The sequence below is a fragment of the Macaca fascicularis genome, chromosome 20 (genome assembly GCF_037993035.2).
Source record: "Macaca fascicularis isolate 582-1 chromosome 20, T2T-MFA8v1.1".
NCBI lineage: Eukaryota > Metazoa > Chordata > Mammalia > Primates > Cercopithecidae > Macaca > Macaca fascicularis.
The window spans coordinates 80,948,389-80,965,778 of NC_088394.1; the positions used below are offsets into that span (position 1 = coordinate 80,948,389).

The 17,390-nt window shown below is 50.2% G+C and overlaps 1 protein-coding gene across 2 annotated transcripts in view; it reads left to right on the top strand.

The window, feature by feature from the left end:
- The window catches only part of KIAA0513 (KIAA0513 ortholog), a 69,028-nt gene that overhangs the window by 31,598 nt on the left and 20,040 nt on the right, over nucleotides 1-17,390 (top strand). For both annotated transcript variants that reach the window (XM_005592686.5, XM_005592688.5), the window contains exons 2-4: nucleotides 10,129-10,613; nucleotides 14,347-14,446; nucleotides 15,838-15,911. In XM_005592686.5, the coding sequence (XP_005592743.1) occupies nucleotides 10,285-10,613; nucleotides 14,347-14,446; nucleotides 15,838-15,911 (503 nt within the window). In that variant the 5' untranslated portion in view covers nucleotides 10,129-10,284. The remainder of the gene's footprint in view (nucleotides 1-10,128; nucleotides 10,614-14,346; nucleotides 14,447-15,837; nucleotides 15,912-17,390) is intronic.

Here is a 17,390-nt window from a genome sequence, read left to right on the forward strand (position 1 = left end):
GAAGGAGCAGTTCAGATGCAGCCCCTTTGGGTGGAGCTCACCTTTGCTGGCACTGTGAGTTTTTAACTAAAACACATTGACTGAGCATCTCTTATGGGCCTAGCCCTGTTCCAGTCCTGGGAATACTGCAGTGAAGAAAACACACACGACTCCTGACTCCCAGGGAACTTGCGTTGGAGGAGTATTGTCCTGAGATCTTCAGTCCTGGGCCACAAGGAGGGACAGTCAGCCAGAGCGTAGCCCGTATGCCAGTGCCTGGTTTAGAGGATCTCCATTGGAGAGGCTGCCTCTGTTTTTTTTCTCTCTCTCTTTTTACCTTTCCTATGGTGCTGAGGGCTGCCTCTTTCAAGCCAGTACCCTGTGAGTAGGTCATTCTGTGTGGGACCTGGTGTGTCTGCACACGGCTTGGTGTGGGCTGGAGCTGCCCCCACTGCCCTCCTCATGGGTGACCCCAACATTTTCGTCTTCACTGGGCAGTGCTCCCCACAGGAGTAGCCCCTGCAGATGGCTAAGATGCTGCTGCTGTCTGTGTCTGAGGGAATAAAGCCAGGCTCTTATGTTCACAGCAGAATGACAGTTCTCCCTCCCTCCCTGGTGACTACAGCACATGGATGCTATTTTGGGTATCAAATCAGAACCTTGGCACTTCAGGCCCTCTTCAGAGAATTCAAGCATGAATGGTCTGTGGTCCGACACTTGTCAAAAACCCTACTGAGGCGTCTGGCATTGGAGGAGAGGCACCGTCATGGGCACGTTCACTGTCATGCCTCATGTGTCAGGGAGCTCTTCTCTTCACCTAGTAGCGAGATCCAGCCAGACAAATACCTGCACCAAATCGATTTCATGTATGCCTTCAGATTTTTTGAGAGTCATTTAAAGAAATGCCTGTTTTGGCCAGGCACGTTGGCTCATGCCTATAATTCCAGCACTTTGGGAGACCGAAGCAGGTGGATTCCTGAGGTCAGGAGTTCGAGACCAGCCTGATCAACACGGAGAAACCCCATCTCTACTAAAAATACGAAATTAGCCTGGTGGGGTGGCGTATGTCCATAATCCCAGCTACTCGGGAGGCTGAGGCAGGAGAATCACATGAATCTGGGTGGCAAAGATTGTGGTGAGTCAAGATTGCTCCAGTGCACTCCAGCCTGGGCAACGAGAGCAGAACTCCATCAAGAAAGAGAGGGCGAGCAAGAGCAAGCGAAAGAGAGAAAGAAAGGAAGAAAGGAGGGAGGGAGGGAATGTTGGTTTCATCATCTCTGTACCTTTTACAGACCTTATTAGAGACCTTGTCATCACAGTGATTAGTGTCATTGCATGTGAGGACCCTCCTGACAAGTGCATTTCCAAATTCAGTATCTGCAGAAAGCTACTCTGCGGATGAATTTGTCAGATCAAGAGAATGTTATGGCCCAGGATGCTTTTCTTTTTGGCTTCGGCTGCCAGGAAACTCAACCAAATCCACTGCCCAACTGCAGTAATGAATTTGGTTGATTCCACTGTCTCGCAGTTGCTCTAGATCCATATTGACTGAGTATAAATCTGTGTCTGGACAGCGACCCAAATACACTGACGTCTAAAAGGACATTGACATTTCCTGTGACTTGACGGGACTGCTGGACCAAGTATTAGACCAACTATTGCTTAGTAGCCCCACACAGCCAAAAATCTCTTTGTGGCTCAGTTAGGGTATCATCAAAAGACACGTAACATGACCTTATGGTAGAAGTGAACTGCTTCAAGCTAGTAATGTGCTGTCTTGCAGGTATCCAGTATTGCTGTATTTCCCTCGAAAAACCGATCTATCCTGTGGTACCCCTATAAAGTTTGCTTAGGTGTTCTGGGGGTGCCCTGTTGCCAGTTTGGGAACCACAACCCTAGGTTAAAAGCATTCTCAGCCCCTTGAACTCTGCCTCATGCAATGAGGATTTGGGGCTCCCCCTGAGCCAGGCTGTCTTCTCTAGTCATAGGAGATAGGAGGTATTATCCAGCTAAGGTGGCTCCAGAAAAGAGTGGGGTGCCTGAAGCCAAATGTGATGCTTAAGATGCTATCAGATGCCAGGTCTGCCTGGAGGTGATCCCCGCATACACCCTTCTCCTCCAGCCCCACGTTTCTCATCTCTAAATTGGGAGTAAAAGCAAATACTGCCCCAGCGGTGTGAAGTTGTTCAGAATGAAATGTTTTGTATAGTTTTGCTCTTTGAAAGGTATGAACTACTCTGATAATAGGGTCATCGATTCCTCCGCTGAACTGTTTCATGTTAGCACGGCCAGGGGAGATCTTCAGCTTCACCCGTCCAGCCGGGAGGACCATAAGCTGTTTCCCTGAAATGTTTCTTCTAAGGCCCTTCATATAGTGCCTCACTTACTGTCATAATCCAGCTGATTAGGAAAAAGAGCAGTTCTCATTCACATTTTTCAAAGAGGAAACTAGGGTACAGATTCAGATGATTTCCCAGTTTGATTTTGTGTTTGTTTGTTTTGTTTTTTGAGACTGGGTCTCATTCTGTTGCCTAGGCTGGAGTGCAGTGGTGCTATCTCGGCTCACTGCAACCTGCACTTCCCAGGCTCAAGCAAGCCTCATGCCTCAGACTCCCAAGTAGCTGGAATTATAGGCACCTGCCACCATGCCTAGCTAATTTTTGTATTTTTAGTAGAGACAGGGTTTCACTGTGTTAGCCAGGCTGGTCTCGAACTCCTGACCTCAGGTGATCCTCCTGCCTCAGCCTCCCAAAGTGTTGGGATTACAGGCGTGAGCCACTGCGCCTGGCTTTCTTAGGTTGATTTGTGATGGAGCTGAGATGCAAGGACGAAGAGGCGAGTTTTTCCTTGTTTGGGCCACCAGGCAGTTGGCAAACCAGGTACCTTAGTCAGGGGTGGAGAGGAGAGAAGTTCAGGCCTCCCTCAGAGACACAGCTGGTGTCTTGGGGCCCCAGTGCCCCATCTGCACAGTGCACCTGTCCTTCCTGCACAGCACCCTGCATGGACAGCAGGAGCAAAACCCAGGGACCCCAGCTGCAAGGCTGGGGCTAGGTGATTTTTCCACCTTACAGTTGAAATGAAGGTTCAGGCCAGGCATGGTGGCTCACGCCTGTAATCCCAGCACTTTCGGAGGCCAAGTTGGAAGGATTACTTGGGCCCAGGAGTTCGAGACAAACCTGGGCAACATAGTGAGACCTCACCTTTACGAAATAATGGTAATAATAATAATAAGCCAGCCAGGCATGGTAGCATATGCCTATAGTCCCAGCTACTCAGGAGGCTGAGACGGGAGGATCACTTGAGCCCAGGAGGTCAAGGCTGCAGTGAGCCGAGATCGCGCCACTCTACTCCAGCCTGGGCAACAGAGTGTGAACCTATCAAAAAAGAAAAAAGAAAAAGAAAAGAAAAAGGCTGGGTGCAGTGGCTCACACCTGTAATTCTAGCACTTTGGGAGGCAGAGGTGGGTAGATCACCTGAGGTCAGGAGTTTGAGACCAACCTGGCCAACATGGTGAAACCCCATCTCTACTAAAAATACAAAATTAGCCCAGCATGGTGGCAGAAGCCTGCACTCCCAGCTACTTGGGAGGCTGAGGCAGGAGAATTGCTTGAACCCATAGTGAGCTGAGATCACGCCACTGCACTCCAGCCTGGGCGACAGAGCGAGTTTGTGTCTCAAAAAAAAAAAAAAGAAGAAGAAGAAAGAAAAGTTTCAGGTAAAAGCCCACCAAGTATATATTGCTGCAGACAGACTTTTGGCAAGGTAATCCGGCGTTTCCTATCACAAGGCTTAATAGTGTGCACACCCTTTGGCCAGCAGTTCCACATGTAGAAATGCCTCCTCCAGCATCTGAGATGTCGCTGTAAGAGGTGAGGATGACGTGGGGATCTGGAGCACTGGTTCTCCAGCTGACCTGTGTTCGGGTTCCTTGCCCCGGCACTTCCTGGCCTCTCCCCGCCTTACCTTATTGCAGCTTTAACAGGGGAGACAATCCAGGTGTATGTACATGTGATGCTATGTGTGTTGTGTGTTGTCTGAGGTTTGGCACACTCTGGCTGAGGGGAGCAGCACATTTGGGAGTTCTTGGGAACACTAAAAGAGAGGAGTGTCTTGAGGTTGATGGGAAGGGGCAGGCTTACAGAAAGTTCCAGATTCTCCCTGCAGGGAGCCCTTGTCTGATTGCCCAAAGCCAACCTGCTGGAGAAGCCACAGCTCTGGTTGTTCCGGGATGCTGGGGAAATCAGTGTGAGCACAGCTCCGTGGGGAAGTGGCGCAGCAGCCACACCGGGGCAATCTCGTGAGTTCCTTCTACAGCTGGAGGCTGCGGGGTAGGAAGAAGCAGTGGGGGAAGTGGGGCGGAAGGGGTTGCAGCAGGAGGTTAGGAAACCCCCTCCAGAATACAGACCACTGTGGCCTCTTTTCCCATGAGCAGTGGCTCCCCGGCCTCATCAGCCTTCCTGGTTCTTGAACTTTCTAAAGCAGTTACCTTAGGGCCTGCATGCTTCATGTTCCCTCTGCATGGGTCACCTTCAAGCCTTTTCAATGCTGGCTCCCTCTTTCTTTTTTTTTTTTTTTTTTTTTTTTTTTTTTGAGACGGAGTCTGGCTCTGTTGCCCAGGCTGGAGTGCAGTGGCCGGATCTCAGCTCACTGCAAGCCCCGCCTCCCGGGTTCACGCCATTCTCCTGCCTCAGCCTCCCGAGTAGCTGGGAGTACAGGCGCCCGCCACCTCGCCCGGCTAATTTTTTTTGTATTTTTAGTAGAGACGGGGTTTCACTGTGTTAGCCAGGATGGTCTCGATCTCCTGACCTCGTGATCCGCCCGTCTCGGCCTCCCAAAGTGCTGGAATTACAGGCTTGAGCCACCGCGCCCGGCCAGGTTCTCCCTCTTTCCATCTCAGCTCAGATCTGCCTCCCCAACCTCGCCATCCAAAGAAGCCACTTCTCAGCCCTCTCAGGGCCGTCACCTTCAGATCATCTCTGTAGCACTTAGTGCTACAGAAGCTCTTGTTCGATTTTTTATTCTATTAACTGTTTCTTTCCCTCTCCCTGCCCCGTGGTACGTACGTAAACACACACACACACACACACACACACACACACACAAACACACACACACACACACACACACAAACACACACACACACACACACACACACACACACAAACACACACAAACACACACACACACACAGACACACACACACACACACGTTCCATAAGGTCTCCCTCATGGCTTTCTTTCTAGCTCTTTGCACAGTAACCGATGCATAGTAGATGCTCGGTACATGTGTGCAGAATGAATGGATGTTTGCAAAATCTCACAAGGGCTTTGGAAGGTACAGGTTGACTTAGAATTTTAGCCTACTTTGATTGGTGGAAGCCTCCATCGTGGGGCCTATGACGCTCATTGCAAAGTGTAACCGCAGGGGGGTTGCAGTGCTTCAGGCCAGCATGTTCCTATCTCCAGTGACACAGATTCCCCTGTAGCCAAAAACACTGTTTCTCAGAGTCTGGGCAGTGGCCTCAGTACCTCCTTGAAGGTAGAACAAAGCAGATGGGCTGGGGTGCAATCCACAGATGGGTTTTTTGACTACCAAAGTGTTTTGAAATCAATTTAAATTAGTTGTGAGTGTTGAGAAATCAGATTTCACGTAACTGGATTTCAGCATTCCTTGGAAACCTGTAGAAGATCTGATACTCCTGGGTCCGCGTTCCCGGATGGCAGCGCTGGGCTGGCTCTGAGCAGGGACAGTGTGGCTCCTTGCTGGACCACCTCCTGTGTTTTCGCCAGCTGGCCCAGGCAGTCCCCCGAGATTGTGACCCTGCAGTGTGGGAGTGGCCATCACCTTGTCCTGCCTAGAGGCCCATAATGACTTTTCCTTGCTGGAGGAAGAGGGTGGGATTGCTTCCCCTGCCATGACCACACAGAGTCACTGCTGTGACATCTTAGCTCTGTGAGCGAGCCCCAAACAGCTGAGATCCCTGAGCTGAGGAGTCCGGGCACAGGGGTGGTGCCCGCCGCAGCCCTCCTGCCACCCATCTGCTTCCTGTCACTCAGTGCCTCTCCTGTGATGTTGTCGACTCTGTGCTGAGCCCACTGAGGAAGGCAGCACCCAGCACTCAGGGCTTCTGGGAGAGGATGACTCATGAGAGCGTCTGACTGGCCCAAGAGTGCCTGAGACTGGATCAGAAATAGCCACGATCATCCAGTTTGATTGATTGATTGATTGATTTAGTTGAGATGGAGTCTCGCTGTGTCTGCACTGTGGAGTGCAGTGGCACGGTTCATTGCAGCCTCTACCTCCTGGTTTCAAGCAATTCTGCCTCAGCCTCCCGAGTAGCTGGGATTACAGGCGCCCGCCACCACACCCGGCTGATTTTTGCATTTTTAGTAGAGACAAGGTTTCGCCATGTTGGCCAGGCTGGTCTTGAACTCCTGACCTCAGGAGAGCCACCCGCCTCGGCCTCCCAGAATGTTGGGATTGCAGGCGTGAGCCACTGCCCCCGGCCCCAGCTTGATCTTGAACCTCCTGTGTGTGGGCAGAGACACGGCCCTGCTACTGCTTGAATGGCTTCTAGAGACAGTGACTTGTTTCCTTTTTCCCACTGAACTGTGAGTGTTTGCCATGCAATGTTAGGATAATGAACAAAATGAAAGAGGAAATCACCCCTATGCCAGCACCACCATACATTTCTACATTCTTCCTCATTGCTTTTGCATATGATTACATGATTGTAATTAGAATAAAATTAAATTTCTCTCACTTCAGTGTTCTCAGCACTCAGAACAGGGGTTGGCAAGCAGCAGCGTTCAGTAAACCTGGGCTGACTACAGAACATTCTGTTTACCAGAAAGTGGACGTTTTTTGAATTGTATCATACACTCATCACTACTGCATCAACTTTTTAACATGCATTTGACATTTTACTGTATTTATTTATTTACTTATTTTAATTTTTTTGAGATGGAGAATCGCTTTTTTGCCCAGGCTGGAGTGCAGTGGCGTGATCTCAGCTCACTGCAACCTCCGCCTCCCAGGTTCAACCGATTCTCCTGCCTCAGCCTCCCGAGTATCTAGGATTACAGGCATGCACCACCATGCCTGCCTAATTTTTGTATTTTTAGTAGAGATGGGGTTTCACCATGTTGCTCAGGCTGGTCTCGAACTCTTGACCTCAGGTGATCCACCCGCCTCAGCCTCCCGGGATTACAGGCGTGAGCCACCATGCCTGGCCCATTTTACTGTATTTAGGTATTTTTTCTACCCTCTTCCCAGTTAATCAAGATTATAAACACTGTTGCAGTGAGCATTTTTCTCTACATAACTGTTTTTGACTGTTTTGAATTATTTTCTTAGGATAAATTCCAAGCATTTGAATTCCTGAATCAGAACAGAGAAAAATAAGAATGGTAGAAATTGCCTTTTGAAGTATTATTTATCCCTATTCCAGCAATGCTTGAGAATGTTAATTTTACCATAACTTTACCAGTATTTAAATAGTTTTTAAATTTTTACTAATTTAGTAGTATAAGATGATACCTTATGGCTTTAATTTGTATATTTATATTGTGGTTATTAGTATAGGTTGAAGACTTGTCTAAGCCTTTAATAATTGTATTTCCTTTTTTCTTTTTTTGAGACGGAGTTGTGCTCTGTCACCCAGGCTGGAGTGCAATGGCACCATCTCGGGTCACTGCAGCCTCCTGGGTTCAAGCAATTTTCTGAGTAGCTGGGACTACAGGCGTGCCCCACCATGCCTGGCTAGTTTTTGTATTTTTAGTGGAGATGGGGTTTCACCATGTTGCTCAGGCTGGTCTTGAACTCCTGACCTCAGGTGATCCACCTGCCTCAGCCTCCCAAAGTGCTGGGATAACAGGTGTGAGCCACTGCGCCTGGCCTATAATTGTATTTCCTCTTGTGTGCCTTGCCTATTTGAGTTGTTTGTGTGGCTGTTAGAATATAGACTTTTGGCCGGGCGCGGTGGCTCAAGCCTGTAATCCCAGCACTTTGGGAGGCCGAGACGGGCGGATCACGAGGTCAGGAGATCGAGACCATCCTGGCTAACCCGGTGAAACCCTGTCTCTACTAAAAAAATACAAAAAACTAGCCGGGCGAGATGGCGGGCGCCTGTAGTCCCAGCTACTCGGGAGGCTGAGGCAGGAGAATGGCATAAACCTGGGAGGCGGAGCTTGCAGTGAGCTGAGATCCGGCCCCTGCACTCCAGCCTGGGCAACAGAGCGAGACTCCGTCTCAAAAAAAAAAAAAAAAAAAAAAGAATATAGACTTTTTAGAGTTGTGTGAATTTGTAATACAGATATACCACTAGCTCAATTTTCCTAGTATATTTACTGTAAACATTTTCCTAGTGTGTGGTTTTTCATTTTTAATGCCAGGCATGTTACCATGGGTGTGGTTTTCTGTTCTTTGGCGAGTGAGCATGTGCTTGTGGAAGGGCCTTGGGTTTCTGATCCAATCTTGATGCCTCAGCCAGGGGGACCCACCGGAGAGTAGGGGCCTTGACCGGGGACGCAGCTGGTGAGGGGAGACTCCAACCGGCCACTCCTTGCTCTCCAGCTCCCTGAGCCGAAGCCACTGCCTTCTGAGCTCATCAGAGCCCTTGTTGCTGTCCTGGCGTGGAAAGTTCTTCTGAGCTGAGGTTTATGCTTCTCTCTTCCGGACTGAGGCTTGCCTTGTGGGGCTCCCCTGAACATGCCCATCACCATGCTGGTGACCGGGAGCCAGCCTTTTTCTTTTCTGACTCAGGGTATTTAAAAATACCCCAGGCTGGAGAATTTGGAGGAATCCATCATCGACGGGTGAGCATTAAGCTCTTAAGAGGCAAAAAAGGCCATTCTGCTATTGAATTGTCCTCTGAAGATGCAGTCAGTTCAGCAGTTTCACAGCCCCCTCACTGGCAGGCATTGTCCTAGATATTTGGGGCCTAACGGACAGGGCTGAGGTTAGAGGTATGCTGTGCTCTGAGGGGCTGACTGTCAAGACGGTGTCTCCTTCCCGCTTAGCTGTCTGCCTCTGTACTGGTGAGGAAGGTTCCCCGGGACCTCTTGAACCAGCAGCCAGGAGACCAGGATTAGAAGCGAAGATTTGAATCCCAGCTCTGCCACCCTGTGACCTGCATAGCCAACACCCCTGACCCTGTGAGCGTGTTCACATTCGGGTCTGTTCTTTCCTTCAGCAAGCACACAACACACACGTATGTAGTCAGGAGTCCTCGCTGGGCACAGCATGGCTACAGGGTGCCAGACATGGTCCCTCTGGAGGGGTGTATGCTTTACGGGTAAACGGAAATATTGGTGTCTGTCAGTAAAGCAAGCAGAATGATAAATTAGGCTAAATAAGTTGCTGGAGCCCACAGAGGAGTCATTCATTCATTTTGAATAGGAGCAGAGTAGAGCTTTTCAGAAGACGTGGCCAAGGCAGAGCCTTGAGCGGTGAATAGAACTCCAGGGTAGGAATGGCGGAGGAAAAAGGAGGGGAATGGAGAAGGGAGAGGGTTGCCCAGCCTGAGGAGCCCAGGGGTGTGTTGTTGTCCAGGGCGGCTGCTATGCCGGGAGAGGGGACAAGTCCAGATGGCAAATGTTGTGCTTAGCAACCATCGTAGGGTTTGAGAAGGATGCTGAGAGGGGATAGACCTCTGACAGCCTGGGAACGTTCTGGATGAGAACAGAGCCAAGGAAGGAGGCCGGAGCTAAGAGGTGAGGTATCTGTTGCTCAGCAGGGAGGTGCTTCCGTAGCCACCAGTTCCAGTGACAGCGAGCGGGCAGGTGGATTGTCCCTGGTGATCCTCCATTTCCAGCCCAGGATGGACCTTTTCCGTCCTGGTGATGGGCTCAGTCTTGGGGCTGGAGCGGGAAGGAGGCCAGCAGAGGCAGTGCCCTGACAGTTTGTTTGCAGAACTTGGAGAAATCCTGATGTCAGTGTTTATTTGTTCATTCATTTAACAAGTATTTATCAAGGGCCTACCGTGTACCAGGTTTTGAACAGTAAAGTGGACGGTAGGAAGATGATGGTGAAGAGGCACCCCAAATTCCAGAAGAGCAGAGATTCTTCTCTTTACGGGGAGTGTGTGATCTAGGTCTGGATTCTGGTGAGGAATGGCGCTAATGTCTGTGTCTGTGTTTCCATTCTAGATGCTATAGGGCCAGGTGAGCTGCTGCAAAGGACTCATTCTTGGTGGCCAGCAGTTACCGGCAACTTGTGAGCTTGGTGGGCTCCTACTAACACACCTGGGACGCCAGGCTGCCGGGCTCCCCTCCAGGCAGCCTCCCCAGCAGCCCCCCAGAGCCATGGAGGCCCGGGAGGTCCCCGTGGGCTCGCTAATCGACTTTGGGCCTGAGGCACCCACCTCCTCTCCCCTGGAGGCACCACCCCCTGCACTGCAGGACGGGGATGGCTCCCTGGGGGATGGCGCGTCAGAGAGTGAGACCACTGAGTCTGCGGACAGTGAGAATGACATGGGCGAGTCACCCTCACACCCGTCCTGGGACCAGGACCGCCGCTCCTCCTCCAACGAGTCCTTCTCCTCCAGCCAGAGCACCGAGTCTACCCAGGATGAAGAGACCCTGGCTCTCAGGGACTTCATGCGTGGCTACGTGGAGAAGATCTTCTCTGGAGGGTAAGAGGCCTGTGTGGACAAGACAGCCTGGCATGGCCACAGGGCCCAAGGGGAGCCGCCTTCTGCTCTTGGCTCTGCCTCTCCCCAGGGTGCCACCTGGGGCCAGAGCTTCCATTTCCTCATCAGCCAGGGATGGCCACTGCAGGGGCCTCCCTCCACTCCAGCCTGCATGCGGAGCCACATGGGGACCTTTTAAAGAGTACCCGAGTCTGGACTTCACTCCAGACCAATTACATCAGTTCTCTAGGGTGAGGCCCGGCGTCAAAGCATGTGCGGCTCCCAGGTGATTTGGAAGGGCAACCATGCAGAGAATCGCTGGAGGGACACGCTCCAGAGTACTTGGCTCACAGGTCCCCATCATCCCCGTGAGCTCCATTATTTTCTTTTTGTTTGTTTTCTTTCTTTCTTTCTTTCTTTTTTTTTTTTTTTTGAGACCGAGTCTGGGTCTGTTACCCAGGCTGGAGTGCAGTAGTGCAGTCTCAGCTTAATGCAAGCTCTGCCTCCCAGGTTCAAGTAATTCTCCTGTCTCAGCCTCCCGAGTAGCTGGGATTACAGGCACCTGCCACCACACCCGGCTAATTTTTGTGTTTTTAACAGAGACAGGGTTTCACCATGTTGGCCAGGCTGCTCTCGAACTCCTGGTCTCATGTGATCCACCCTTCCCAGCCTCCCAAAGCGCTGGGGTTATAAGCATGAGCCACCGTACCCGGCCGAGCTCTGTTATTTTCCAGTGCATGTTGTTCCTGAATTTTATCCATGCAATTCTTAAGCAAGGCTTTGGAGGGGGCTATCTCTTTCCTCTCACTCCGCCGACACCTGTCTCACCTCATCGTTGCTAAACACAAGGGGCACTTGTTCTGTTTCTGGGACCATCTGAGCATTTGTAGGCTCACCACTCCCTAGCGTTCCTTGTCACAGCTGTAGTTGGCTAAGAGGTTGCAATTATTCACTGAAATTAAATATAGGGGCAAGATAAGATAATAAAGCTGTGGTTACCCATACTGGTGTGCTCATAAGAAGCAGATTCTTTTTTTTAGAGACAGGGCCTTACTCTGTTGCCCAGGCTGGAGTGCAGTGACGCAATCACGGCTCACTGCAGCCTCCACTTCCTGGGCTCAAGCAATCTTCCCACCATAACCTCCCGAGTAGCTGGGACTATAGGTACATGCCGCCATGCCCCGCTAATTTTTTTTTTTTCGTTTTGGAGACAAGGTCTCTCTCTGTCACCCAGGCTTGAGTGCAGTGGTGCAGTCATAGCTCACCACAGCCTCAAACTCCTGGCCTCAAGCAGTCCTCCTGCCACGACCCTCCAAAGTGCTGACCCTGGCCAGCAGCTGATTCTGAAGCAGCTGTTTGCATGGGGCCCTTCCCTGGGTGGCTGTTCTTTTGTGGTTCTTAAGGGTAAAATAACGAGTGTTGACAATTGGAGCAGCAGGAAGGGAGAGTTTGGGGCCGTGACGTCCACTGAGAAGCGGGAATCTGTGCATCGGCCTGATGTTTCCCTACCCCAGTTCACTGCCTGTTAATATCTCAGCCAGGGAAAGGAGGATGCACACACACCCCAGAGCCATGGGGTTCACGTGTGGATTGTGGCTCTTCCACCATTCACGGCAGCACACTAGATACAGATGGTCTTGCTGCTCTGTCATGTGTGGGCTGGCAGCATTGGCATCTCCTGGGAGCTTGTGAGAAATGCAGAGTCTTGAGCCCTGGCTGGCCCCTCTGAGTGAGAACATGCCCTTTAACAAGATCAGTAGACAGCTCATGCACATCAGCGTCTGAGAGGCACTGCCTTAAGGGAAAGTTTTCCAGTTTCATTAACGCAGTTAGGATTTGTGGCCAGGCTCAGTGGCTTACACCTGTATTCCCAACATTTTGGGAAGCTGAGGCAGGAGGATCGCTTGAGCCCAGGAGTTTGAGACCAGCCTAGGAAACATAGTGAAACTCTACAAAAAAACACACAAAAATTAGCCAGGCATGGTGGCATGTGCCCATAGTCCCAGCTACTCAGGAGGCTGAGGTGGGAGGATCACTTGAACCAGGTAGGCTTAGGTTGCAGTGAGCCATGATCGTACCACTGCACTCCAGCCTGGGTGACAAATGGAGACCCTGTCTCAAAAAAAAAAGAAAAAGAAATGTTGCCTTTTACTCTGCAGAGCCCATTGTTTCCACCGTGATTTGAGCCCCACGTGTGTAAACTCTTAAGGGCTGACTTCTGCCTTTTTGATGGGTGCTTCTCAATTGGTGGAGACCAGCCTCAGTTTTCTGTGTGGTTAGAAAAGGGAACCGTTGCATGATAATCCCAATACCTGACCATCTAAAAATGCATTTATGGGCTGGGCGCGGTGGCTCACACCTGTAATCCCAGCACTTTGGGAGACAAGGCAGGCACATCACCTAAGGCCAGCAGTTTGAGACCAGCCTAGCTAACATGACGAAACCCCATCTCTACTAAAAACACAAAAATTAGCTGGGCTTGGTGGCGGGTGCCTGTAATCCCAGCTACTTAGGAGGCTGAGGCAGGAAAATCACTTGAACCCAGGAGGCAGAGGTTGCAGTGAGCTGAGATTGCACCACTGTACTCCAGCCTAGGCAAGACAGAGCGAGACTCCGTCTCAAAAAAAAAAAAAAAATTAACTAAAAATGCATTTATGTTTGATTTGAGTGCATTTTAGGAGAGCAGATGTAGCTTCCTACTTGTTTTGTTTGACCAACACCGAGATGGGTGCGCTTTCTCTGAGCACACCCCAGTTAATGAAAAGGGGAAAACACCCAGAAGTTTGCTCATTTGCCAGGAAAGCCAGCCTCTATTTGCAGTAGCCTGTCAGCGATACAGAATGTGGACACCTGAGTCAGATGCGTCTTTGCAAGCATTCCAGAAATTACTACAAAAGCCTGCAGATAACACATATTTCATCTGATGTTGGTATTTAGAGTAAATGAGGACTAAGATGTTTTCTACAAAACATAAATGAAGATTGCATAAGCCAAGTGATCTTCAGCCTTCTGCTTCATTTTCGAGTCTTTAAATTTGGGAAAGAGTATTGGCGCCTTACAAAGAGTGATGAGAAGTGGCCTGAAAGTATGTGAGCATGTTATCCATCCTAGTGGTGGTGACACCAGGGTGGAGGCCCCTGGTCTCCATACCTCTCACACACAGCTGGGGATGGCCTGGCCCATGAGCAGCCTCACTCTGGAAGTGCAGAGGGATGAGCGAGCGCCCTGCTGATATGTGGGAGATGGTTTTCTTCCTGGCATCAAACCTTGGCATCAATATACTAAGACAGAACAAATTCAGGAAGTCTTAAATTCAGGGGCTGGTTCCATGCTGACTCCAGCATCAAAAACTAGTGGGAAGTCAGAGAGCTGGAGAACCAAGACCTCTCAGGGTTCGTGCCCTTATCCGGACTCAGACCTCCCCAGGCAGGGGTCGGGAGGGGCAGGGGAAGGACATGGGCTTTGGAACCAGGAAGCCTGGATGGAACTCTGGTTCGCCACTCTCAAACCGGCGTGTGATTCTCCGAGCCAGGCTCCTCACCTTTGAAATAACAGTAACACCCTTTCCTCACGGGACCGCCCGGAGGCTGAGACGAGGTGATGGGAGTTGGGGTCTGTGCTTGGCTGGGGAGCAATACTTCGTTAGTTCCTTCTCCTTGCTCTTCCCCTATTGCTCCAGCGGATTGAAAAGGGGTTTTTTTCCCCCTCTCCTTTTTTTTTTTTTTTTTTTTTTTAGGGAGGACTTAGATCAGGAGGAGAAAGCCAAGTTTGGAGAGTACTGCAGCAGTGAAAATGGAAAAGGCCGGGAGTGGTTTGCTCGATACGTGAGTGCCCAGGTAAGGGCAAGGTGATGGGAAGGATGGGCGTTTACTCTTGAGGAAGAATCTGGTGAAGCATAACAAATTTGACTTTATCCTATAATGACACTCTGGAGAAAAGAGTCAACGGAAATGACCCAACAGAAAAAGAAAAGTAAAACTTACCCCAGAATATTCTGAAAAGGAGTGTTGAGAATAGTGAGAAACAGTCTGGGCACAGTGGCTCACGCCTGTAATCCCAGCACTTTGGGAGGCCGAGGCGAGAGGATCACTTGAGCCCAGGAGTTCAAGACCAGCCTGAGCAACATAGTGAGGTACCCCCGTTCCCCCATCTCTAAAAGTTAAAAAAGAATAGTGAGAAACAGGAAGTAGCTCATTTGGACGTCGCACTTCAAGGGAAAGAGTAAGAAACTGGGCTTTCAATTTCATGAAGTTCCGGAAAATCTCATTTTTTAAAGGCAAGCATGTGAGTTATGTGCATGCATATTTTTATTAACCCATAATACTCGATTTTTTGTAAAAAATAAAAAATATTCAAGATCATGACGGTCATGTGAAGAAAAAAATATATATATATATATATATATATATTTTTTTTTTTTTTTTTTTTTTTTTTTTTGAGACGGAGTCTTGCTCCGTAGCCCGGGCTGGAGTGCAGTGGCCGGATCTCAGCTCACTGCAAGCTCCGCCTCCCGGGTTTGGGCCATTCTCCTGCCTCAGCCTCCCGAGTAGCTGGGACTACAGGCGCCCGCCACCTCGCCCGGCTAGTTTTTTGTATTTTTAGTAGAGACGGGGTTTCACCGTGTTAGCCAGGATGGTCTCGATCTCCTGACCTCGTGATCCGCCCGTCTCGGCCTCCCAAAGTGCTCGGATTACAGGCTTGAGCCACCACGCTCGGCCGTGAAGAAAAATATATTAACAAAGTTTAGAAAATAATTTAATTTTGTAAATATCCAGTAGGTTCTTTTTTTTTCCTGAGTGGCCTAAGTTTTTAGTTTTTAAGTATTTTAGTGCAAATAATTTATTTTTCATGGAAAAGTTAGAAAATGCAGATGAGCAAAGAGAAGTTTATTACCCACACATCCACAGTTTGGAAACAGCCAGTGTTGTCATTGTGGGGTACTTTTCTGTGTGTGGGTGTGTATGAAGTTCTGACTTTTAAAAATCTGGGAAGGACACCGAGGGGAACCCCTGTGTGTGCCCTGCCCAGTGATGGTTGGGTGCAGGTGGCTGTACTCTGCCCGGGTCCTGGCAGGAGGGGCGGGTTCTATAGTGCAGAGGCAGCAGCCATCCTGGGCCCTCATCCCAGCTGCATTTGGAAACACTGAGAGTGGAAAGCCTGCAGCTTCACTGAGTGCTGCGTGTGTCGCCCTGAACCTCAATGACGTGTCTGGCCTCTTTCTGGACAGCGCTGCAACTCCAAGTGTGTCTCAGAGGCAACCTTCTACCGCCTGGTGCAGTCTTTTGCAGTGGTGCTGTTCGAGTAAGTAATGCCGTTGCACAAAGCCTTTGTCCTGGTAAGCTCTTCCCTCCTTCCCTCCTTCCTTTCCTCCCCACCCAGCCGTGTCATAACCAGCTGTGAGTCATATCCACGCTAGTCATCAGGTTGCAATTGCTCTGCTACACCCAGCATCAACTAAAAGGCACAGTCGTAACCACCATCTCACAGGAGCAGGGCTGGCCATCCTTAGCTGTCAGTGATGAGAGGACTGCAGCTGGATGTGAGGAGCATCCTCTGTGCAGGTCCTCAGGGCCAGGTGGTGATGAGGTACTGTGGCCCTGCCCTCCTTGGGAGTTCTGGCACTTTCCCGAGTTCCTGTTGTAAAGTACTTCAAACTCAACTGCCAACCCCATGAGCAAATAAACACTTAATGATATGTTGGGAGGACTGTAGCCTTCCCTGTGAACACTGATTAGGCACCACTGGGGCCTTTTATCACAGAAGCCCTTGGTAGGCAGTGAGGAGTGGTGGAAAGGGCATGGCCGCCAGCTGGAGATTTGGGGCCAATCCAGTCTCTGTCCCTGCTCACTTGTGAGATTAGGGAGCCAGACTCCATGAGGCACAGACCCCCTTCTCAGGAGCATGACTCTCTGGGGTCACCAGGCCAGCTTCATACCTCCAAGGTGTGAAATGGAGGGGATGCTTCTTGGCCTTGGGGAGGCTGGGCAGTGGCCTGACCGACCTGGAGCCTCGATTCTGGGGCTGGGAGCCCTGATCTGGGCATATCTGCACCCCACTATCCCCATCTCCTGCAGAAGGCCTCCAAGCAGCCCCTGCTTTGGGCCGTGTGTCCTCTTCTGGTCCTTGGCTCATCCCATCGCCACCTTCCCACATCACTGCCTTTGTTTTGTCCTTCCAGGCCTGAAAAATCTCCCTCCTTTACTTCCTTGTCTCCCAACCAAAGATAGCTGCTTGAGTCGTTTTTTGTGGTTTTTTGGGTTTTTTTGAGACAAGGTGTTGCTCTGTCACCCAGGCAGGAGTGCAGTGGCTCAATCACAGTTCACTGCAGCCTCAATCTCCTGGGTTCAAGGGATCCTCCCATCTCGGCCTCCCAAATAACTAGGACTACAGGTGCATGCTGCCACACCTGGCTCATTTTAAATTTTTTTTTTTTTTTTTTTTGAAACAGAGTCTCATTCTGTCACCCAGGCTGGAGTGCAGTGGGATCTCGGCTCACCGCAACCTCCGCCTTCCGGGTTCAAGCAATTCTCCTGCCTCAGCCTCCTGAGTAGCTGGGACTACAGGCATGCACCATCATGCCTGTCTAATTTTTGTATTTTTAGTAGAGACAGAGTTTCACCATGTCGGCTAGGCTGGTCTTGAACTCCAGACCTCAAGTGATTCACCTGCTTCAGCCTCCCAAAGTACTGGGATTACAGGAGTGAGCCACCACGCCTGGCCATATTCCATATAGATATATACACATAGACACACACACACACACACACACACACACACACA